This window comes from Mastacembelus armatus, unplaced genomic scaffold, assembly GCF_900324485.2.
Source record: "Mastacembelus armatus unplaced genomic scaffold, fMasArm1.2, whole genome shotgun sequence".
Classification (NCBI taxonomy): Eukaryota; Metazoa; Chordata; class Actinopteri; order Synbranchiformes; family Mastacembelidae; genus Mastacembelus; species Mastacembelus armatus.
In genome coordinates, this window is record NW_022872910.1 from 67,533 (window position 1) to 91,828 (window position 24,296).

Here is a 24,296-nt window from a genome sequence, read left to right on the forward strand (position 1 = left end):
TGTGTGTAGTACGAGGTTTTTCACAGTTGGGTTTTCTGCAACAATGCTCAGGATTTTGTCAGTAGTGTCAGAGACCATATCTTTTGGGAAATACAGCACTTTTGTGTTGTTACTACTACCTGCACATCCGTCTCACATCTTTTATGGCCAAGTCGCCCACAATCAAAGTCTGAGGGCCCTGTTAGCTTTCCTCTTAGTGTTCTGGTCTTCTGTTGAGTTTTCACACCTTACCCCTCTCTGTGGATGTGGGAGGATTGTCCAAGTGATCAGATGAAGATCCAGGGTCCTGCAGTAGTGGAGCGAATCTATTTTGTAGCTGTACAGTTAGTTTCTTAGGAGTTTTGTTGCTCCTTTTCCCCTTAGCTGTTATCCATGGCTGTGCTTTCCTCTGCACAGGGGTTGAGGAGGATGGTAACGCTGGCCAGCCTGTCGCATCACAGATTTCTGGGCGCTGAGTTCTGCCTGTTGCTTGTCCTGATTTAGTCTTTGGCTTTGCTCCGAGAGCGTTCCAGGGAGGATTGATACCAGTAGTTTTATTTACCCGGACACAACCCTCCTGTTGCTCGGTCTTGTTAATGCTAGTTATCTGTATACTAGCATGCTCTTGTCTGTCTGTAGGAGTTTGCTGTGATCGTCCTCAGGGAAGGGAGGCATGGTCATCGGAGGTTGATCAAAAATAAAAGTAAAAATAAAATCCTCACTAAAATTCCAAATGCGGTAAAAAAGGGGTGCTCTATTGGGATAGTATGGTACTATGAGGTCTTTAAGGTATGAAGGAGCTTGATCATGAAGGGATTTGTATGTGAGAAGGATTTTAAATTCTATTCTGTATTTTACAGGGAGCCAATGAAGAGAAGCCAATATAGTAGAAATATGATCTCTCTTGCTAGTTCCTGTCAGGACTCTGGCTGCGGCATTCTGGATTAACTGGAGGCTTTTTATGGAGATACTGAGACATCCAGATAGTAATGAGTTACAGTAATCTAGCCTTGAGGTAACAAATGGATCGACTAGATTTTCGGCATCATTTTGAGGCAGGATGTTCCTAATTTTGGCAATGTTGCGCAGGTGAAAGAAGGCAGTTCTAGAGATTTCTTTTGTGTGTGAGTTAAAGGACAGGTTAAAGGATAAAGGTCAAAAATAACTCCAAGGTTTTTCACAGTAGTGCTGGAGGCCAGGGATATGCCATCTAAAGTAGCTATAATTTTAGAAAAGCTATTTCTGAGGTTTTTAGGCCCAAATACAATGACTTCTGTTTTCTCTAAATTTAAAAGTAGAAAGTTACTGGTCATCCAGGCCTTGATGTCAGTTAGACACACTTGAAGTCTGGTTAACTGGTTTGTGTTAACAGGTTTCATAGACAGATATAACTGAGTGTCATCTGCATAGCGGTGGTAATTAATAGAGTGCTTCCTAATGACATAGCCCAAAGGAAGCATGTATAGGATGAACAGAATCGGAGCCTTGTGGAACTCCATACTCCATACACCAACTTTTGTTCGTGTGGAAGGTTCATCATGGACATGAACAAACTGGAATCTGTCCGATAAATAGGATTGGAACCATTTTAATGCTGTTGCTCTGATACCAGTCACATGCTCCAGTCTCTCTAATAAGATGTTGTGGTCAATAGTGTTGAATGCAGCACTAAGGTCTACGAGGACAAGTATAGAAACAAGTCCATTATCTGAGGCTAAAAGAAGATCGTTGATAACTTTTAACAGTGCTGTTTCTGTACTATGATGTGCTCCAAATCCTGATTGAAAATCTTCAAATAGTTCATTCCTGTGTAAGTGGTCTGATAGCTGCTTAGCAACAGCTTTTTCTAGGATTTTAGAAATAAATGGCAGGTTGGATATTGGTCTATAATTAGCCAAGACTCCTGGATCAAGACTAGGGTTTCTGAGTAAGGGTTTGATTACTGCAGTCTTAAAGGCCTGTGGTACGTAGCCTGATACTAGAGATAAATTTACTAAGTCTAATAAAGATGGGTTAATTAATGGCAGGGTGTCTTTAAGCAGTCTAGTCGGGATGGGGTCTAAGAGACACGTTGATGATTTAGATGAAGCAACTACTGATGTAAATTCAGAGAGATCTATGGGAGAGAAGCAGTCTAAACATAACTGAGGTCCTACAGATGATTCAAGAGCTACTGTAGTAAAAGATTCATTTATTGCAGGTATAGGAAGCATCTGCTGAATTTTATCTCTAATAGTTGTGATTTTATTTGTAAAGAAACTCATAAATTCATCACTGCTGAGAGCTAAGGGAACACTGGGCTCAACAGAGCTGTGACTTTTTGTCAGCCTGGCTACAGTGCTGAAAAGAAACCTGGGATTGTTCTTATTTTCCTCTATTAGTGATGAATAGTATGCAGTTCTGGCTTTACGGAGAGATTTTTTATATGTTAATAGACTGTTTTTCCAGGCTAGATAAAATTCCTCGAAATTTGTGGAACGCCACTTCCTTTCCAGCCTTCGTGATGCCTGCTTTAAGGTACGAATATGTAAATTATACCATGGGGCTAGTCTTCTCTGATTCACTAACTTCTTTTTCAGAGGGGCCACAGAATCAAGCATTTCACGCAGTGAGGTTACAGCACTGTCAACAATATGATCAATTTGGTAGGGAGTGGGATTGAAGCAGCTGCCCTCCACTATGTTTATACTTGGCATAGATGTTAATAAGGATGGAATCATTTTCTTACATTTATTAACAGCGTTGTCGGATAAACATCTGCTGTAGTGGAATTTTCTTCCAAACGTTGCATGATCCATCATTTTAAATTCAAAAGTTATTAAAGAATGATCTGACAAAACAGGATTTGGGGGAAAAACTATGAGATGTTCAAGTTCGATGCCATAGGTCAGAACAAGATCAAGGGTGTGATTGAAACAGTGGGTGGGTTTATTAACATTTTGAGTTAAACCAATTGAATCTAATATAGAATTAAATGCAATGCTGAGGCTGTTATTTTCAACATCTACATGAATGTTAAAATCTCCCACTATAATGACTTTATCTGAACTAAGCACTAAATCAGACAGGAAGTCTGGGAATTCAGTTAGAAACTCTGAGTAAGGGACAGGTGGACGGTCCACAATGACAAGTAGAACTGGTTTTTGTGTTTTTCAGTTTGGATGTGAGAGGCTCAGAGTGAGACTGTCAAATGAGTTATAACTGTTCTGAGGATGAAAGTTTAATAATAAATTTGTAAGTAAATGTAATTAGTTAAGTTCACCTGTGTTTAATTGTTCTGTTCCATATCCTGCCTTTGTGTTGGCTCTGTCCATTCTCACCTGTTTCCTGTTCAGACAATCATCCAGCTTGTACTTAGATCACTCACCAGGGTTGACTGATTGTCTGATCTCCTGTGTATCTGCTCAGTGCTCTTTGTTCTTGGCTCCTGTGTTTTTGGTTATTTTGGTCTTGTCAAAGTTCAGGTGATGAATCGGTCGTCTCCTGCGGTTGGATCCATTGCCTCCTTTATACGTCTTTGTCATCTGTATTAGGACACATGCTGGTTTTCAACAGTCAACACTGAAAACATTTAAATACTTTGTGTGTCCTGGTGTTTTTTAGGGTAAAAGGTCAAACTGAAATGTAAATGGTCTTATATAGCACTTTTATACACTCAACTACACTCAAAGTGCTTTACCACTATTTGCCCATTCACCTATTTGCTCATGACTCAGACACCGATGGAACATTCACCAGGGGCAACTTGGGGTTTAGGGTTTTGCCCAAAGATACTTCGACCTGTGGACCAGTGAAGCCAAAGATCAACCTACCAACCTTCTGGTTCAGGGTCATTCTGCTCTACCTTCTCAGCAATAGCCGCCCTAATGTCATGATTTTATTCCACTCTGGAAAATCTTTTTGGAGATTAATTTATTAGATATCAGTCAAATCATTAATTATGGCATTGGGACAATAACAGATAAACATGTTAGTAAGTGATGTGTCAATGAAAGTGATTAGGGATCATTATTATGTTGATTCATTCTTTGACTGAATCTTCAGAACAAAGAATCCAGACTGTGATGGCGAACCACTGAAGTTTAACAGTGTGTGTCTCCCTCTGGTGGATGTTGTGGAGTATTGTGTTGTCTTTGCTCCAAAGGTTTTTGTACAGAGTTTTGGTGTTTCCTGTCACTATGGGCTCCAGAGCACAGTAGTACACAGCAGAGTCAGACACTGCAGCAGACTTGATCTCCAGATCCACTTGTTTCTCTTTTGAGTTAATGTGAGCGGAGAAATCTGAAAGAACTGGATGAATCTGTCCTTGCTCAGTGATGTAGAGCAGGAACTCTGGTCTGGATCTCTGGTATTGTCGGTACCACTGGATGTTGTTGATAACACCCTCATATGTACAGGTCAGGTTGATGTTTCTTCCCTCTGCAACAGCTTCTTCTTTTCTTTCTGGTTTGATGCTGTTCATAGAACCCATGGCTGCAAAATTAGCGATTTTCGTGTCAGTTAATCTGAAAGAGGTTCTAACATCAGGAACCTGAACCCAGGTTCTTGACTCTTTCACATGTGATCATTAAAAACTTCTTGACAAAATCAGACCAAACATGTTGTTACATCAACAGGTTGAATGAGACGCCTGTTTGTGGTCAAACTCACCTATAAAGTTAGATAAAAAGAGAAAGAAGTAAAGCAACATGTCTTTGGAGTTGTTGAAGTCAGACAGCAGGTGAACAGTGTTCTTCCACTGCAGTAGAATGAAACAACTAAACAGTGTCTGCTGCACAGCTCTTCTCCTCAGCATCAAGCTGATTGGGCTTTGACTTCCTGCAACAAACCACTGAAGTTTAACAATGTGTGTCTCCCTCTGGTGGATGTTGTGGAGTATTGTGTTGTCTTTGCTCCAAAGGTTTTTGTACAGAGTTTTGGTGTTTCCTGTCACTGTGGGCCTCACAGCACAGTAGTACACAGCAGAGTCAGACAGCTGAAGCTTCTGGATCTTCAGAGGAACTGATGTCTTGTTGATTTCAGCATTAAATCTGTCCTTCTGAAAGTCTGGAGCTTTTTCTACTGATGTGGAGAAAGATTTCATCATATACTTTGGGAAATCGTTTTCTTCTTGTTTATACCAGAACAAAGTGGGACGTGCTCTTGTTGTCTCAAAAGTACAACCCAGTGTGGCTGTGTCTCCTTCAGCAGCAATGACATCTCCTGTTGGCTGGATCACTCTGTCTTCTCCTTTACACTCTGGGGAAGAACAGAACATGCAGAGGAAGAGATGGATCAATGAAGATGATTGATGAAAGCAGAACAATCAGCAGGTTTAAAGAGTTACCTGGCAAAGAGACAGATACATAGACATGTAGAATGAATCTGATTTTCAGGGATCATTGTCAGTGTGAACCATAAAAAGGGCTGATGTCAGCTCAGTGATGTGTTCAAATGTTTGAGGATAAAACATGTTGTACTTTCTATCTTACCAAAGCAAAGAGCAGCAAGAATAATCCACAGCCAATGTTCCATCTGTCCAAGCAGGTTGAAATGAACAGGAGAAACTAGCTGATGTTCAACATTCAGTCTGAGAATTGTTCTTATTGACACAACGGTTGAACACAGGGCAGAAGTAGTGCACCGCCTACTTGATAATGTGGCCCTCTAGTGGAGGTAAACCGTTGACTTCAACAGTGTGGAAAAAAGGCTTCCAGCAGCTTGTCAGTGTGTCAGCTTGTGTTTTTGTACAGAGACTGTGGGTTTGCTGTCACTGTGGGCCTCACAGCACAGTAGTACAGAGCAGAGTCTGTCACTGCAGCAGAGGAGATCTGCAGATCCATCTGGGTTTTATTCTCATTCACTTTAAAATCCAGTCCAGAGACCTCCTCTTTTAGTTTCATCCCTGTTCCTGTGTGAGACAAAAGGAACTCTGGTGGTTTTCCTGGATATTGGCGATACCAGAAGAAATTATCATCATATGTAGCAGGTCTGGAGTATTTGTAGGACAGAGTAACAGTGCTGTCTTCTAAACTGAACTTTTCATTGTTGACTGGAGTCAGATCTTCACAGCCGACACCTGAAGGGAAACATAACTCTGTTATAACATGTTGGGAAAGTCTCAATCCAGAAATCATATTCAGGTAACACTGGAACTGAACTTCTTTATGCACAATCTTACAAACCTCTTAGAAACAATAGTAACAGTAGAGAAAGTACATAACAGTCCAATGGCAGCATGTTGAATGAAGATAATGTTTCTGGTTTGTGCCTTGAACTCTGTTGAATATGGAAGTTCCTCTCTTCTATAGTTCAGTTCCAGATTAGCTCCTCCCTGAATCTCTGTCTCCTCTTACATCTGTGTTTTCTAAGTGTCTCTGCCTCTCAAAAGTTGATGTGTATCTGTCCCATTCTTTGTTCACTCATTTACTTCATTGGCGAATTCTCAGAGTTTTTATCAACACTGGTACTCTGCTGTGACAGATTGTTAATTCTGGGAGATTTCAATATTCATATCTGCTGTGAAAACACAACCTTTAATCAAGTAATTTCTATGATTCCTTTAATTTGACACAGTTAGTTACAAAACGGTCTAAGGAAAAGCTGGTATGGAAACTCCAATTTATCTCCCAGGTTGGTTTCAGTCCACCCCTAGTCCCATAGGCTCATTAGGTGGACTATGTAAATCAGGTCAGAGTCCTTAGACCCACACTCCTGAGTTGGTTTCACTTCATGGCTGGTCTGAATAGGCTTGTTAGGTGAACAAAAGGGAGTGAGCTCAGGGGAGGGTCATTAGGATCTAATGGTGGATTCATGTGATCCATTTGATTCACCAACTGGCTGCAGAGTGTGTCCTCCCTGGGAAACATTAGCTCACCTAATGAGCCTATGGGACTAGGACTGGAGTGGGAACAACATGGAAGATAAATTGGAGTTTTCCATACCAGCTTTTACTGGATTACAAAGTTATTTATGTTTTTACTTAATTATCTTTTTATTTTGCTTAAATTTATGTTCATAAACTGTACAGCACTTTGGAACAACACTTGTTGCTTGTAAATGTGCTTTATAAATAAAGGTGAACTTGAACATTAACTATCTCAATAAATGGTCCCACAGAAACCAACAGAACTGGATGCAGGTGTTGCTGCAGCTGTTTATGAAGAATCTCATCATTGTTTTACAGAATCTGAAATGGTTCCAGAACTTAACCATAGATGAGCTACTGGGTTTGACATGGTCTCTGAAAAGTTTCTACACTGAGGGGCAGTTTTGTTTCAGGACCTGGAGAAAGTCAGTGTCAATACAAAGAATCCAGACTGTGATGACAAACCACTGAAGTTCAACAGTGAGTGTCTCCCTCTGGTGGATGTTGTGGAGTATTGTGTTGTCTTTGCTCCAAAGGTTTTTGTACAGTGTTTTGGTGTTTCCTGTCACTGTGGGCTGCAGAGCACAGTAGTACACAGTGGAGTCAGACAGCTGAAGCTTCTGGATCTTCAGAGGAACTGATGTCTTGTTGATTTCAGCATTAAATCTGTCTTTCTGAAAGTCTGGAGCTTTTTATACTGATGTGGAGAAAGATTTCATCATGTACTTTGGGAAATCGTTTTCTTCTTGTTTATACCAAAACAAAGTGGGACTTGGGTCACTGGTCTCAAAAGTGCAACCCAGTGTGGCTGTGTCTCCTTCAGCAGCAATGACATCTCCTGTTGGCTGGATCACTCTGTCTTCTCCTTTACACTCTGGGGAAGAACAGAACATGCAGAGGAAGAGATGGATCAATGAAGATGATTGGTGAAAGCAGAACAATCAGCAGGTTTAAAGAGTTACCTGGCAAAGAGACAGATACATAGACATGTAGAATGAATCTGATTTTCAGGGATCATTGTCAGTGTGAACCATAAAAAGGGCTGATGTCAGCTCAGTGATGTGTTCAAATGTTTGAGGATAAAACATGTTGTACTTTCTATCTTACCAAAGCAAAGAGCAGCAAGAATAATCCACAGCCAATGTTCCATCTGTCCAAGCAGGTTGAAATGAACAGGAGAAACTAGCTGATGTTCAACATTCAGTCTGAGAATTGTTCTTATTGACACAACGGTTGAACACAGGGCAGAAGTAGTGCACCGCCTACTTGATGATGTGGCCCTCTAGTGGAGGTAAACCGTTGACTTCAACAGTGTGGAAAAAAGGCTTCCAGCAGCTTGTCAGTGTGTCAGCTTGTGTTTTTGTACAGAGACTGTGGGTTTGCTGTCACTGTGGGCCTCACAGCACAGTAGTACAGAGCAGAGTCTGTCACTGCAGCAGAGGAGATCTGCAGATCCATCTGGGTTTTATCCTCACTCACTTTAAAATCCAGTCCAGAGACCTCCTCTTTTAGTTTCATTCCTGTTCCTGTGTGAGACAAAAGGAACTCTGGTGGTTTTCCTGGATATTGGCGATACCAGAAGAAATTATCATCATATGTAGCAGGTCTGGAGTATTTGTAGGACAGAGTGACAGTGCTGTCTTCTAAACTGAACTTTTCATTGTTGACTGGACTCAGATCTTCACAGCCGACACCTGAAGGGAAACATAACTCTGTTATAACATGTTGGGAAAGTCTCAATCCAGAAATCACATTCAGGTAACACTGGAACTGAACTTCTTTATGCACAATCTTACAAACCTCTTAGAAACAATAGTAACAGTAGAGAAAGTACATAACAGTCCAATGGCAGCATGTTGAATGAAGATAATGTTTCTGGTTTGTGCCTTGAACTCTGTTGAATATGGAAGTTCCTCTCTTCTATAGTTCAGTTCCAGATTAGCTCCTCCCTGAATCTCTGTCTCCTCTTACATCTGTGTTTTCTCTGTTACCCTTCTGTCTGGTACCAGACTGGCAGCAGTATTTTGGATCAGTTGAAGAGGGGAAGTTTCTGATATATCTACTCAAAAAAGGTAGCTGTGTTGGTTCAAAGGATGGATCACCTTTTCACAGGTTGAAAACAAGATTAGATTAGATAACACTATATTGGTTATTTAGATATACATCCAGGGTCTGCACAGACTCTTAGTTCACTCCAAACTGTAGTGGATCCATACTCAGTCTCACCAAAGGACAGAAGTTGGTAAGGATGAACCTCCATCAGCTGTTACAGGCACCAGTGTGTAGTCCTTAAGACTTCTTACGGTTGTGGTCTTTAGACAAACTATTACCTCTTTCTTATTAGAGCAGTCTGAGAATCTCTGTCTGTTTCATTCTGAGTCAGTATCTTACTGTGTTCAGTTTCATGTAGCTCAATAAAATTCACATCAGCTCTCTTGCTTCTTTTTTTGTAGTGAGACAGTGACTGTATTGGAAAATTGTCCATATTGATCATATTGTAGTTGGTGTGGCAGATAAGGCCTGCTGTTCCTGAGGTGATTAATTATTTTAGGGACAAGACAACTAACATTATGTGATGTTTTAGTGCCACCTCCTCTCTTTTAGTTGATGTCCCTCTGTCTTCAGCTGTCTTCAATCAGTTTGAACCAGAATCTTTGTCTGTTCTATCAGAGGTGGTACAGCACAAGAAACATTCTTATTGTTCTCTAGAGGTAATCCCAACACGTCTATTCAGGGATGTTTTTGAATCTGTCGGGTCTTGTTTCTTAGCATTAATTCATGTCTCTCTGAGTACACGGGTAGTCCCAGCAGCATTTAAAAGAGCTCTGGCACAGCCTCTGCTTACAAAGACCAATCTACATCCTTCTGTGCTCTCCAATTATAGACCTGTATCCCAGTTGTCTTTTATGTCAAAGGTTTTAGAGAACATTGTTTTTACCCAACTTCAGTCTTTTTTAAGTGATAGTGGCACTGAGGAATAATAATGTCTGGAACCATGTGTGGGAATATGTGGTATGATTAACTGCTTTAGGTCTTATCTCACCTATAAAAGTTTTGCTGTAAATATTGATAACTACTCATCTTCTTCAACCCCCTCTCCTGTGGTGTCCCTCAAGGATCTGTCCTTGGTCCCTTTTAGTTTTATTTGTACATGCTTCCACTGGAATCTGTCTTTAAGAAACAGTGCCTCTCTTTTCATTGCTCTGCTGATGATATTAAGATTCATTTACCTTCTAAAGCCATGAGAGATATGTCTTACCAGGCATTTTTCCTCTGTCTCTCCGACCTAAGAATATGGCTGATGTTTTAAATATCAGTGAAATTTGATAAACTGATTAATTTAGTAGTGAAATCGAGCTTCCTCCACCTGAGGTTGCTAAGCAAGGTGAAGTCATTTCTGAAGTTTAATAATTTATTACTAGATTTGATTACTGCAATGCGTCAATCAGTTGTCCCTTTCTTGTCTCCAAATGGTTCAGAATGCAGCAGCTCGACTTCCAACAAATATTTCTAAATTTGAGTGCATATCCCAGCTTTTGGCTTCTCTTCTCTGGCAGATGGTTCATTTTAGAATTGTTTTGAAGTTACTGGGTTTTGTTTTTAGGGCCATAAACAGTGACCCTGAACCAGGAAAAGCGGGTATAGAAGATGGATGGATGGATGGACTTTAAGTTATTACTTATTGTTTTACTCAGCATCAAGCTGATTGTGCTTTGACTTCCTGCAACAAACCACTGAAGTTTAACAGTGTGTATCTCCCTCTGGTGGATGTTGTGGAGTATTGTGTTGTCTTTGCTTCAAAGGTTTTTGTACAGAGTTTTTGTGTTTCCTGTCACTGTGGGCTCCAGAGCACAGTAGTACACAGCAGAGTCAGACACTGCAGCAGAGGAGATGTTCATGCTGATTTGCTTTTCCTCCACTTTGACCTTCAGTCCAGGAACTGGATTATTTAATACTTGTCCTGAAGCAGAGTGTGAGATGAGGAACTCTGGTGGTTTTCCTGGATATTGGCGATACCAGAATAAATTATCACCAGTTGACAGTTTGGGGTATTTGTAGGACAGAGTGACAGTGCTGTCTTCTAAACTGAACTTTTCACTGCTGACTGGAGTCAGATCTTCACAGCCGACACCTGAAGGAAGACATAACTCTGTTAGAACTTATTGCTCCAAAGGTTTTATCAGTGAATTCTATTTTACATTTCTATGTTCACTAGTGAATTTTCTCCTACCTGTCAGTGTGATCAGAAACAAAGCTGAAAACAGATGTAAGTGCACTGACTTCATCTTAAAGATAGAAGCTGTTTCTGCTTTAAACTCCACTGTGAGAGTTTCAGTCTTTTCTGTCCTTCAGTCACAGTTTTGCTCCTCCCTTCATCTCCTCATCTCCTCCTTTCACACAGGACTGATGACTTTTCAGCTTCTCACTGGTCTTTATTGCTTTGCATAACATTGCATGGTTTTTATCACTAACTGGCTCATTATCCAGGCTGTGGAGCTTGTTCATAAATGTTGTAGTTATTTTAAAGGGAGAAGGCTCATGGTCATTTGACTCCAAAGCAGCTTTTGCATTGGCGTCACATTCACTGACTGATGGAAACATAAAGTGAGAGGCTGCTTCATAAAAAGAGGTTCATGAATGATTGAATCATTTTATTGCAGACTCACTACCCGCTCTTTCCTAACCAGGGTCCCAGGAATCTGCTGGAGCCTATCCCACCTCTCTTTGGGTGAAAGGTAGGGGGACACCCTGGACAGGTCCCCAGTCCATCACAGGGCCACATAGAGACAAACAACCTCACACACTCACTCCTATGGGCAATTTAGAGTCACCAATCAACCTGACATGCATGTTTTTGGACTGTGGGAGGAAACCGGAGTACCTGGAGAAAACTGGCCAAAGCGAAAATAATGTAATTTCCAGATCTATCCAGATGGCAAATAAAGTTATACATGAGTTTTCTTAACACTGCTTGAAAAGTATTTACTTGTAAGGTCACAAACAGCTCAATAGCACACCACCATCTAGGCTTCTTAAGCAATATTCCCTTCACCGGGAGTGGTAGGCTAGCTCAGTGCACCGATGGTCCTCAGGCAGTCTAGGCCTGTAGCAGCATAACTAAGGGATGGTTCAGGGTTACCTGAAGGCAGCCCTAACTATACGCTTTGTCAGAAAGGAAGGTTTTTAAATCTAGTACAGAGTGTCTGCCTCCTGAACCCAGACTGGGAGCTGGTTCCACAGGAGAGGAGCTTGATAGCTATAGGCTCTGCCTCCCATTCTACTTTTGTAAATTCTGGGAACCACAGGTAGAAAGAAGGCAGTTCTAGAGATTTGTTTTATGTGTGAATTAAAGAACATGTCCTGGTCAAAATTAACTGCAAGGTTTTTCACAGTAGTGCTGGAGGCCAGGGCTATGCCATCTAAAGTAGCTACATTGTTAGAAAAGCTATTTCTGAGGCTTTTAGGCCAAAATACAATAACTTCTGTTTTCTATAAATTTAAAAGTAGAAAGTTACTGGTCATCCAGGCATTTACATGCTTTAGACACGCCTAAAATCTGGCTAACTGGTTTGTGTTATCAGGTTTCATAGATAGATACAGCTGAGTGTCATCTGCATAGCAGTGGTAATTAATAGAGTGTTTCCTAATAGTATTGCCTAAAGGAAGCATGTATAAGGTGAACAGAATCGGTCTAAGCACAGAACCTTGTGGAACTCCAAAACTAACTTTTCTGCACATGGAAGGTTCATCATGAACATGAACAAATTGGAATCTGTCTGATAAATAAGACTGGAACCATTTTAACGCTTTTCCTTTCATTCCAATCACGTGTTCCAGTCTCTGTAATAAGATGCTGTGGTCAGTAGTGTCAGGTGCAGCACTAAGGTCTAGCAAGACAAGTATAGAGATGAGTCCATTATCATGTAGTGAGTACTGGTTTGAGACCACTACGATACTCTGGCTCCATGATTTGTTGATATATATATTGTTGGTTTGTGAGGCTGCACTATCTGCTCTGTAGAGCATTAGCCTCTCTAGCTGAAGAGCAGCATCTGTGATGTTCTCAGTTAGCAAAGTTTCAGTGTAATCAAAGACACAGCAGTCCCCCCCATGATTCATTCTCTTGTTATTCTCTGGTCTTCAAAGAATCCAGACTGTGTGAGGACAAACCACTGAAGTTTATCAGTGTGTGTTTCCCTCTGGTGGATGTTGTGGTGTATTGTGTTGTCTTTGCTCCAAAGGTTTTTGTACAGAGTTTTGGTGTTTCCTGTCACTGTGGGCTGCAGAGCACAGTAGTACACAGCAGAGTCAGACAGCTGAAGCTTCTGGATCTTCAGAGGAACTGATCTGGATGTGGAATTCAGTGTGGATGAAAATCTCTCCCTGTACTCATCTGGTGTGTTGCCTTCATCTAGATTAACTCGACTCAGGATGAACGTGGGGCTGTTGTTTCCATCCTGTTTGTACCAGTAGAGATAATTACTTGCTGAACTGCTGCTGTTATACAGACAGCCAAGTGTTACTGCCTCTCCTTCAGTAGCAGTCTCATCTCCTTCTGGCTGCAGCACGTTGTCTTTTTGTGCTCTGCATTCTGTAAAACACCAACAAACAGTGTCAGTGTGCTGTTAAAGAGTCATGTCAATGCTGGAATGATATCAGAGAAACAGAGTTGTGTTCATACCAAGGCACATAGCAGCCAGCAACACTGAGATGAACAGAGGCGTCATATGTGCAGTGTTGAGGAACTGGGAGCTCCAGCCAGTATGAAGAAGGCTGTGATCTCTCTGTTTAGTCTTCATCAACACTAAGTTGGTGGATTAGAAGGAGGAGCCTGATCACAGTGACAGGGCTCATTCACAGCCCTGTGTTATTCCCCTGCTGACAACTTTACTCTGAACACAGTTTAGACCAGTCTCCTTTCAGTGTCCAACTTGTCTTGTATGTGATCGTCACTGGACATTTCAGCTGACCCGTTTCCTGTTTTACAGCTGCTGCCCATTCCCGTTGGTCCCTGACATATAAAGCTGCTAATTGTTGGGAACCTGCTACGACCCCTTTAATATCTTTTATCACAAATAGTACAAGCAAACTGAGAAGGAATATTTGACAAATGGGACTTTGTAAATTCTCTTCAGGATTTTTTCTCTTGAATGTAAATATCATGTTTGGTCAAATCAGAGATGGTGGATTTGTTGTTGAAGCTTCAATCAAAAATGTTGAAACTTCGTAAAAATTTTTAGCTGTGAAAGTTTGAATCTTTTGTTGTTTTGAGTTTTTCTGTGTATTTTGATGTCTGAACATATAAACTAGTGATGTCAGTGTGTTATTAGTTAATACTTTACTGTGAATTTGGGCTGTAGTTCTCCATGTTTCCAAGGATGGTGAACAATGGAAGGAGCTCATTGTGGCCTAATGACCCACAGTGTATGAAGAGGATTAACTGAGTAAGTCAGAGTCTGTTTATTTGTTTTCATGGTTTCTTGTGTCTGAAGCATCAACAGTTGGTTTGTCATTGATGTGGATTTGCTGCTGATGTGAATCCTCCCCCAGTGTTTCATTAGCAGCTGTAACCACAGGGACTCTGATCAAACAGGAATGAGCAGAATAAATCTGATATGAAGCTGTGGTTTGAATCCCACTTCCCTCCTCTTTGAAGAGTAGTCAGATATCAGTGTTCAGGTTTTTGTACAGACTCTTCTACACTTTGTATCACTGTGTTTCTAGAGCACAGTAGTAGAGAGCTGTGTCTGCCAGGGTTAGACTCTTTATGGTCAGTTCAGTTGATGTAGCTGATGTTTGGGATTTATATCGATTATCAGGAATATATTGACTATCACTCCTTGATCTAGCTCCTTTCCTGAGTATAAACTGAGGAGCTTCCAGGTCTGAATGATGTTTGTACCAGTGGAGATCAACAGAAGTTCTATCTGTTTGATAGCGACATGTGAGTTTGACAGATTCTCCTTCTCTTCCAGTGACTTCATCTTGTACAGGAGAGATTGTGTCTCCAGCTGTTAGTCCTGGAAAAAGTAGAGAAAATGAAGCCATTAGACGAACATTGTCCATGAGGCTGAGAGGAGAAGACAGTGGAAAATGTCAGTGTACAGTGTTACTCTGTGGACACAAACTGTTGACCAGGACTTCCTGACAAAGACAAATTCATTGCGAGGTTGAATGAGACGCCTGTTTGTGGTCAAACTCACCTATAAAGTGAGATAAAAAGAGAAAGAAGTAAAGCAACATGTCTTTGGAGTTGTTGAAGTCAGACAGCAGATGAACAGTGTTCTTCCACTGCAGTAGAATGAAACAACTAAACAGTGTCTGCTGCACAGCTCGTCTCCTCAGCATCAAGCTGATTGGGCTTTGACTTCCTGCAACATTTCTGCTCTGGAGACAGAAATAATCTCATTGGTTGGATTCCAGTGGGCGTGGCCAGGTACTAACCTTTTCAGTTTCTGTGTCTGACAAAATTCAGTTCATCCAGTGAGATTATTTCTGCAGCTAGAGCAGCTCTACCTCAGAGAAACATTTACCGAGTGTCCAGTTTCACTTCTTCCACCATTGTTAGACCAAAGCAGGTCACACTAGAACAAAGTCTGTTTCCATGATGATATTGTGTTTTCTCTGGGAACTTGGGGACATTTTACTGCTCATTTGAATTTATGGAAATGTTAAGATGTTAAGAATCCTCAGTATTTTGTGGAGAATCTGATATCAACAGAATTGAGACTTAACTGTCTGTTCTGTGTATTTTATTGTCTTTGTGAAGAGGTCAGCAGTCGGATACAGAGTGTGAGACAGCCTGCCAGACTTTGACACCCAACAAAGCCCATAATGAGGTTGATATAATATGATCTGGATGGATGCACATACTGTCAGAACCAGTTTGGACTTGTCTTTGTCCCTGAGAACATACAATGGACAAAATGACTGTGCTCAGTAAGTTCTGAGTCGAGGTGTTCTAGACAAAGAGGACCTAGTCTACCCTGTGGTACACCAAAATAAAACGTGAAAACGCCTGAGAAACAGAAACTGCTTTTATGACGATACAAACAGAACAAATCAAGACTCAAATCTATGAAGTCAGCTGATTCATGGAGACATTTGAATCACATTGTATGATCTGTCAATACTGATGTGAAATTTACCTGTAAATATATTGACACCTGATTACTTATGACAGCATCGTATTTTTATGATACTGACATTGTTTCACATTTAGTGACACATGTTTATAATGAAACTAAGGAGAAAGAAGAGATGTTTACATTCATTTATGGTGTTTCTCCTGTAAAAGAGGTCCCACAATATCTGTTATAATCAGAGTTGTAAGAAAATTACTTTCCTTCATTTTGTGTTTTTGTCAGCAGTGCAGAGAATCAAGACTGTGTAATGACAAACCACTGAAGTTCAACAGTGTGTGTCTCCCTCTGGTGGATGTTGTGGAGTATTGTGTTGTCTTTGCTCCAAAGGTTTTTGTACAGAGTTTTGGTGTTTCCTGTCACTGTGGGCCTCACAGCACAGTAGTACACAGCAGAGTCAGACACTGCAGCAGAGGAGATGTTCATGCTGATTTGCTTTTCCTCCACTTTGACCTTCAGTCCAGGAACTGGATTATTTAATACTTGTCCTGAATCAGAGTGTGAGATGAGGAACTCTTGTGGTTTTCCTGGATATTGGCGATACCAGAAGAAATAATCACCAGTTGACATTTTGGGGTATTTGTAGGACAGAGTGACAGTGCTGTCTTCTAAACTGAACTTTTCATTGTTGACTGGAGTCAGATCTTCACAGCCGACACCTGAAGGGAAACATAACTCTGTTATAACATGTTGGGAAAGTCTCAATCCAGAAATCACATTCAGGTAACACTGGAACTGAACTTCTTTATGCACAATCTTACAAACCTCTTAGAAACAATAGTAACAGTAGAGAAAGTACATAACAGTCCAATGGCAGCATGTTGAATGAAGATAATGTTTCTGGTTTGTGCCTTGAACTCTGTTGAATATGGAAGTTCCTCTCTTCTATAGTTCAGTTCCAGATTAGCTCCTCCCTGAATCTCTGTCTCCTCTTACATCTGTGTTTTCTCTGTTACCCTTCTGTCTGTCAGTCTCACCAAAGGACAGAAGTTGGTAAGGATGAGCCTCCATCAGCTGTTACAGGCACCAGTGTGTAGTCCTTAAGACTTCTTACGGTTGTGGTCTTTAGACAAACTATTACCTCTTTCTTATTAGAGCAGTCTGAGAATCTCTGTCTGTTTCATTCTGAGTCAGTATCTTAATGTGTTCAGTTTCATGTAGCTCAATAAAATTCACATCAGCTCTCTTGCTCCTTTTTTTGTTGTGAGACAATGACTGTATTGGAAAATTGTCCATATTGATCATATTGTAGTTGGTGTGGCAGATAAGGCCTGCTGTTCCTGAGGTGATTAATTATTTTAGGGACAAGATAACTAACATTATGCGATGTTTTAGTGCAAACTCCTCTGTTTTAGTTGATGTCCCTCTTTCTTCAGCTGTCTTCAATCAGTTTGAACCAATATCTTTGTCTGCTCTGTCAGAGGTGGTACAGCACAAGAAACATTCTTATTGTTCTCTAGATGTAATCCCAACACGTCTATTCAGGGATGTTTTTGAATCTGTCGAGTCTTGTTTCTTAGTGTTAATTCATGTATCTCTAACTACATGGGTAGTCCCAGCAGCATTTAAAAGAGCTCTGGCACAGCCTCTGCTTACAAAGACCAATCTACATCCTTCTGTGCTCTCCAATTATAGACCTGTATCCCAGTTGTCTTTTATGTCAAAGGTTTTAGAGAACATTGTTTTTACCCAACTTCAGTCTTTTTTAAGTGACAGTGGCACTGAGGAATAATAATGTCTGGAACCATGTGTGAGAATATGTGGTATGATTAACTGCTTTAGGTCTCATCTCACCTATAAAAGTTTTGCTGTAAATATTGATAACTACTCATCTTCTTCAACCCCCTCTCCTGTGGTGTCCCTCAAGGGTCTGTTCTTGGTCCCTTTTAGTTTTATTTGTACATGCTTCCACTGGAATCTGTCTTTAAGAAACAGTGCCTCTCTTTTCATTGCTCTGCTGATGATATTCAGATTCATTTACCTTCTAAAGCCATGAGAGATATGTCTTACCAGGCATTTTTCCACTGTCTCTCCAACCTAAGAATATGGCTGATGTTTTAAATCTCAGTGAAATTTGATAAACTGATTAATTTAGTAGTGAAATCGAGCTTCCTCCACCTGAGGTTGCTAAGCAAGGTCAAGTCATTTCTGAAGTTTAATAATTTATTACTAGATTTGATTACTGCAATGCGTCAATCAGTTGTCCCTTTCTTGTCTCCAAATGGTTCAGAATGCAGCAGCTCGACTTCTAACAAATACATGTAAATTTGAGTGTATATCCCAGCTTTTGGCTTCTCTTCTCTGGCAGATGGTTCATTTTAGAATTGTTTTGAAGTTACTGGGTTTTGTTTTTAGGGCCATAAACAGTCTGGCTCCCTTCTGTCTCTCTAACCTTGTGCAGTGACACAAAACAACTTCATCTCTTAGATCATCATGTCAGTACCTTCTGGAGGTACCTAGAGCCAGATATAAGTCCTGGGTTGACCATGCTTTTGCCATTGGAGGCCCTAGACTTTGGAATACTCTGCCTCTCAATGTTGAAGAAGCTATAGATTTGACTTCTTTTACATCTTTGCCTAAAATGTTTTTATTTTCCTTGGCTTTTAACACATTGTAGTGTCTGATACTTTGGTTTAATCCTTTTAATTCTTTGAATCTTTTTAAATTACATTTAATGACAATAAGTTATTACTTATTGTTTTACTTATACTCTGCCTATGTATTTTGGTCAACTGGATGTTGTTTTTAAAGTGCCATATAAATAAAGTTGATTTGGTCAGTCTAAATTCAAAGGCTTCCCTGCAACACCTTCCTGATCTTAATCCTCAGCTTCTTCTGGATACCTTTGATCTCCTCCTTGTTTCCAGACCTGATCAGTCTCTTTTTCTGGTTAAGAGGGAATTTTATTTCAGGTGTGACCTAGGGCTTGTTATTTGAGAAACCTACAGGTGGCTGACATGGTCTCACACAGAAAATGATGTAATGAGATATAAAAATATGAGTAAATAGTAATAATAATGTGAGGCCATTAATGTCCTCCTAATGTGACTCTGGACTGTTTCTGTTTCAACAATATCATTTTATTTTTAAGTCAAATGGTTGTGTGAAACAGTTTTGATTTTAAAGATAAAACAGCATTGGAGAAGATGGACATTGGTTTATGTCTCTCACATTAGTTGATTTAATACCAGCTGTATGATGCTCTTTAAATTTGACAGTGTGTGGTTCCCTCTGGTGGATGTTGTGGAGTATTGTGTTGTCTTTGCTCCAAAGGTTTTTGTACAGAGTTTTGGTGTTTCCTGTCACTGTGGGCTCCAGAGCACAGTAGTACACAGCAGAGTCAGACACTGCAGCAGAGGAGATCTGCAGATCCACTTGTTTCTCTTTTGAGTTAATGTGAGCGGAGAAATCTGAACGAACTGGATGAATCTGTCCTTGCTCAGTGATGTAGAGCAGGAACTCTGGTCTGGATCTCTGGTATTGTCGGTACCACTGGATGTTCCTGATAGCTCCCTCATATGTACAGGTCAGGTTGATGTTTCTTCCCTCTGCAACAGCTTCTTCTGTTCTTTCTGGTTTGATGCTGTTCATAGAACCCATGGCTGCAAAATGAGCGATTTTCATGTCAGTTAATCTGAAAGAGATTCTAACATCAGGAACCTGAACCCAGGTTCTTGACTCTTTCACATGTGATCATTAAAAGGTTCTTGACTAAATCAGACCAAACATGTTGTTACATCAACAGGTTGAATGAGACGCCTGTTTGTGGTCAAACTCACCTATGAAGTGAGATAAAAAGAGAAAGAAGTAAAGCAACATGTCTTTGGAGTTGTTGAAGTCAGACAGCAGATGAACAGTGTTCTTCCACTGCAGTAGAATGAAACAACTAAACAGTGTCTGCTGCACAGCTCTTCTCCTCAGCATCAAGCTGATTGGGCTTTGACTTCCTGCAACAAACCACTGAAGTTCAACAGTGTGTGTCTCCCTCTGGTGGATGTTGTGGAGTATTGTGTTGTCTTTGCTCCAAAGGTTTTTGTACAGAGTTTTGGTGTTTCCTGTCACTGTGGGCTGCAGAGCACAGTAGTACACAGCAGAGTCAGACAGCTGAAGCTTCTGGATCTTCAGAGGAACTGATGTCTTGTTGATTTCAGCATTAAATCTGTCTTTCTGAAAGTCTGGATCATTGTCTTCTGATCCAAAAGTGTCACGTCGCAAAATATACTTAGGAAAGTTATTTTCTTCTTGTTTATACCAGAATAAGTAGGAAGATGTAGCACTGGTCTCAAAAGTACAACCCAGTGTGGCTGTGTCTCCTTCAGCAGCAATGGCATCTCCTGTTGGCTGGATCACTCTGTCTTCTCCTTTACACTCTGGGGAAGAACAGAACATGCAGAGGAAGAGATGGATCAATGAAGATGATTGATGAAAGCAGAACAATCAGCAGGTTTAAAGAGTTACCTGGCAAAGAGACAGATACATAGACATGTAGAATGAATCTGATTTTCAGGGATCATTGTCAGTGTGAACCATAAAAAGGGCTGATGTCAGCTCAGTGATGTGTTCAAATGTTTGAGGATAAAACATGTTGTACTTTCTATCTTACCAAAGCAAAGAGCAGCAAGAATAATCCACAGCCAATGTTCCATCTGTCCAAGCAGGTTGAAATGAACAGGAGAAACTAGCTGATGTTCAACATTCAGTCTGAGAATTGTTCTTATTGACACAACGGTTGAACACAGGGCAGAAGTAGTGCACCGCCTACTTGATGATGTGGCCCTCTAGTGGAGGTAAACCGTTGACTTCAACAGTGTGGGGAAAAGGCTTCCAGCAGCTTGTCAGTGTGTCAGCTTGTGTTTTTGTACAGAGACTGTGGGTTTGCTGTCACTGTGGGCCTCACAGCACAGTAGTACAGAGCAGAGTCTGTCACTGCAGCAGAGGAGATGTTCATGCTGATTTGCTTTTCCTGCACTTTGACCTTCAGTCCAGGAACTGGATTATTAAATACTTGTCCTGAAGCAGAGTGTGAAATGAGGAACTCTGGTGGTTTTCCTGGATATTGGCGATACCAGTAGAAATCATCACTAGCTGTTATAGTTTTGGAGTATTTGTAGGACAGAGTGACAGTGCTGTCTTCTAATCTGAACTCTTCATTGTTGACTGGACTCAGATCTTCACAGCCGACACCTGAAGGAAGAGATGAATGTTGTTAAAGATGATACTAAACTCTGATAGTCTGTTCCAGTGGTTTTCATGATTCCTGATTTTTCTATATTTTAGTTCAGATTTTAACAATTTGAACAACAAAAATGAACAAACACAATAACAGACGTACAAACAGACCAAAGCAGGAACTGAAGTCAGTGTCCACAGTAGAGTTTGTACAGACTGACAAACTGAAAGTGACCCATAGCAGTAAAGCTCAGGTTTGGGTCTCATGTCTGATTCCTGCTGTAACCTACCTTTTAGTATGATCAGAACAAGAGAAAATATTCCACAGCGTTGCAGTGAGAGCATCTTACAGACAGTATCTGTGTTGTGTTTGCTTTAGATATTGAATGAATCTCACAGTGGGACTAGTTCTGCTCTTTGACAGATTTGCTCCTCCCTCGACCTGTTCGTCCTCTGATATCACTGAACGTTATCGACGCTAAAATCACTCTGAACAGATAAACCTTTATTTTTCTGCTGGCTTTTCTTTTTGTTTCTTTTGGCATATTTATGAACATCCTCAAAGAATCCTGTGAAGTCTAGTCTCCAAATGGCAGCATCATCAGTCATTTACACATCATTTAAAATCATGGTGAAACTGGTTTTATATAGTCTGGAGATGGCCTCATGTAGGACTTCAGAGACTGAACATTGTGCTGTGGATTTCATAAGTAATTGATCAAATTTGCTCCAAAAATGTGTGAGGTCTTCAGGCAGTCACTGTTTTCTACAAAATGACTGTTGGACAAACGCAGCATGTATTTGTGCCTGTAATTAAAATCAGTGAAGTCAGATGAGATTCTTATTTAGTCTATGGGCAGTTTTATCATGCACACACCAATCCAGCCTTCTCTCAGACAGACTGCCCATGTGAGTCTACACTAACAGTACTTTGTACTGCATGCGCCTGGTAATCTCCTGGCTCCAAACCAGCTCAGTTTTGCTGTGGTTGGTACAATGATGGAGCTGATGGACTGTGCATTTGTACAATGAGTATGTACTCAGTGTATCAGTACATCTCTCATTTCTACCTAACACTCAATACACTTCTCATTACAAAAGACACACTTTGCCACTTCTGTCATTAATGTGTCACTGAAATCAATGAGCTTATTTTTTTAATAGTTGTGGCCAAATCAAAGGATGTCAGATTTGGATCCACTCAGCTGCAGAAGGTCCATGAACTCCAGCACTGACCTTGGCATTAACAGGCAAAACATCAGGACCAGCTCCTGACACACATTTTGATGGAAGGTGCAGCAACATGGTGGAAATGGACCTGAATTTGGGAGTATTATAATCCATGTGACCTCAAAGGTTCAGATGACCTGGGACTGATCCTTGTGGTACATCATAACAAATTTGAGCTTAGAATCCTGGAACCTTGTGTAATGATCATAACTGAGACCTGATTACATCCACAAGTCACGGACAAGGCTATGGAGCTAGCGTCTGCTCAACCCACCACAGTGATGTAGATGTGATAGCTCTGATAAGAGCTGCAGAGATGGACTGTGCATTTGTCCATCAGCTCCTAGTGATTTCCACCAATATCTTTAACATCTTCTTGGCACATGCTACTGTACCTGCGTGTTTGAAAACCACCACTTTCATCCCAGTGCCCAAGTAGACAAACATCAGCTGTCTGAATGACTACAGACCAGTCGCACTCACACACATCCTAGCCAAGAGCTTTGAAAGTCTAGTCCTGGGTCATATAACATCTAATCTTTCCTCAACCTTAGACCAACATCAGCATGTATGCAGGGCCAATAGATTCACAGAGGCTGCCATAAACACTGCCCTTTACAATGACCCACCTGGAGCAGAAGGGGGTGTATGTGAGGATGTTTTTCCTTGACTCCAGCTCAGCTTTTAACACCAGTATCCCCAGCAGACTGGTACTGTGGATTAAACAGTTTCTTAGCACTCACCCACAAATAGTGAGACTGACTCCCAACACATCCCCACCCCTGACCCTCAGCACTGGAGAACCACATGGATGTGTGCTGAGCCCCCTCCCCTGCTCCCTGTACAACTGAACACCTGTTCACGCTGCAAACACAATCATCAAATTTTCAGACAATACAACAAAAGTTGGGCTGATCTCTAATGTTGATGAGACAGCTGATGAAGTCTGTGGCTCCCTCTGGTGGATGTTGTGGAGTATTGTGTTGTCTTTGCTCCAAAGGTTTTTGTACAGAGTTTTGGTGTTTCCTGTCACTGTGGGCTGCAGAGCACAGTAGTACACAGCAGAGTCAGACAGCTGAAGATTCTGGATCTTCAGAGGAACTGATCTGGAATCCAGTGTGGATGAAAATCTCTCCCTGTACTCGTCTGGTGTGTTGCCTTCATCCAGTTTATATCTGCTCAGGATGAACGTGGGGCTGTTGTTTCCATCCTGTTTGTACCAGTAGAGAGTTGGTCCTGGTGAACTGCTGTTATACAGACAGCCAAGTGTTACTGCCTCTCCTTCAGTAGCAGTCACATCTCCTTCTGGCTGCAGCACGTTGTCTTTTTGTGCTCTGCATTCTGTAAAACACCAACAAACAGTGTCAGTGTGCTGTTAAAGAGTCATGTCAATGCTGGAATGATATCAGAGAAACAGAGCTGTGTTCATACCAAGGCACATAGCAGCCAGCAACACTGAGATGAACAGAGGCGTCATATGTGCAGTGTTGAGGAACTGGGAGCTCCAGCCAGTATGAAGAAGGCTGTGATCTCTCTGTTTAGTCTTCATCAACACTAAGTTGGTGGATTAGAAGGAGGAGCCTGATCACAGTGACAGGGCTCATTCACAGCCCTGTGTTATTCCCCTGCTGACAACTTTACTCTGAACACAGTTTGGACCAGTCTCCTAAGTAATATAGAAATAATACAAGCAAAACTGAGAAGGAACATTTGACAAATGGGACTTTGTAAATTCTCTTCAGGATTTTTTTCTCTTCAATCAGTCAGTCAATCAGTCTTTATTTGTATAGCACCTTACAACAACTCAGGTTGACCGAAGTGCTTCACAACATTAAAAAAATCTAAAAAATAAAGGATATATACAATAATAAGGAATATAAAATACACCAGACACAGACAATAAAAAAAATGGCAGGGTCGTGCTATTA

General features: G+C 40.9%; 5 gene segments (V, D, J or C); all 5 read right to left on the minus strand.

Annotated features, from left to right (window-relative positions):
* Window positions 1-3,383: 3,383 nt before the first annotated feature.
* Window positions 3,384-4,450, minus strand: LOC113129608 (T cell receptor alpha variable 12-3-like). The segment is given in 2 exon segments: window positions 3,384-3,503; window positions 4,157-4,450. Coding segments are annotated over 2 exon segments (414 nt in total).
* Window positions 4,451-8,507: 4,057 nt separating this feature from the next.
* On the minus strand, window positions 8,508-11,175 carry LOC113129609 (T cell receptor alpha variable 4-like). The segment is given in 3 exon segments: window positions 8,508-8,520; window positions 10,670-10,958; window positions 11,058-11,175. Coding segments are annotated over 3 exon segments (357 nt in total).
* A 1,658-nt stretch (window positions 11,176-12,833) lies between these two features.
* LOC113129610 (T cell receptor alpha variable 18-like) lies at window positions 12,834-13,707 on the minus strand. The segment is given in 3 exon segments: window positions 12,834-12,865; window positions 13,062-13,418; window positions 13,509-13,707. Coding segments are annotated over 3 exon segments (507 nt in total).
* Window positions 13,708-18,756: 5,049 nt separating this feature from the next.
* Window positions 18,757-19,798, minus strand: LOC113129611 (T cell receptor alpha variable 12-3-like). The segment is given in 3 exon segments: window positions 18,757-18,855; window positions 19,285-19,571; window positions 19,749-19,798. Coding segments are annotated over 3 exon segments (426 nt in total).
* Window positions 19,799-23,380: 3,582 nt separating this feature from the next.
* On the minus strand, window positions 23,381-23,991 carry LOC113129636 (T cell receptor alpha variable 18-like; the record flags this gene model as incomplete). The annotated part of the segment is given in 2 exon segments: window positions 23,381-23,709; window positions 23,800-23,991. Coding segments are annotated over 2 exon segments (447 nt in total), but the record flags the coding sequence as incomplete, so codon positions are not given.
* Window positions 23,992-24,296: the final 305 nt, after the last annotated feature.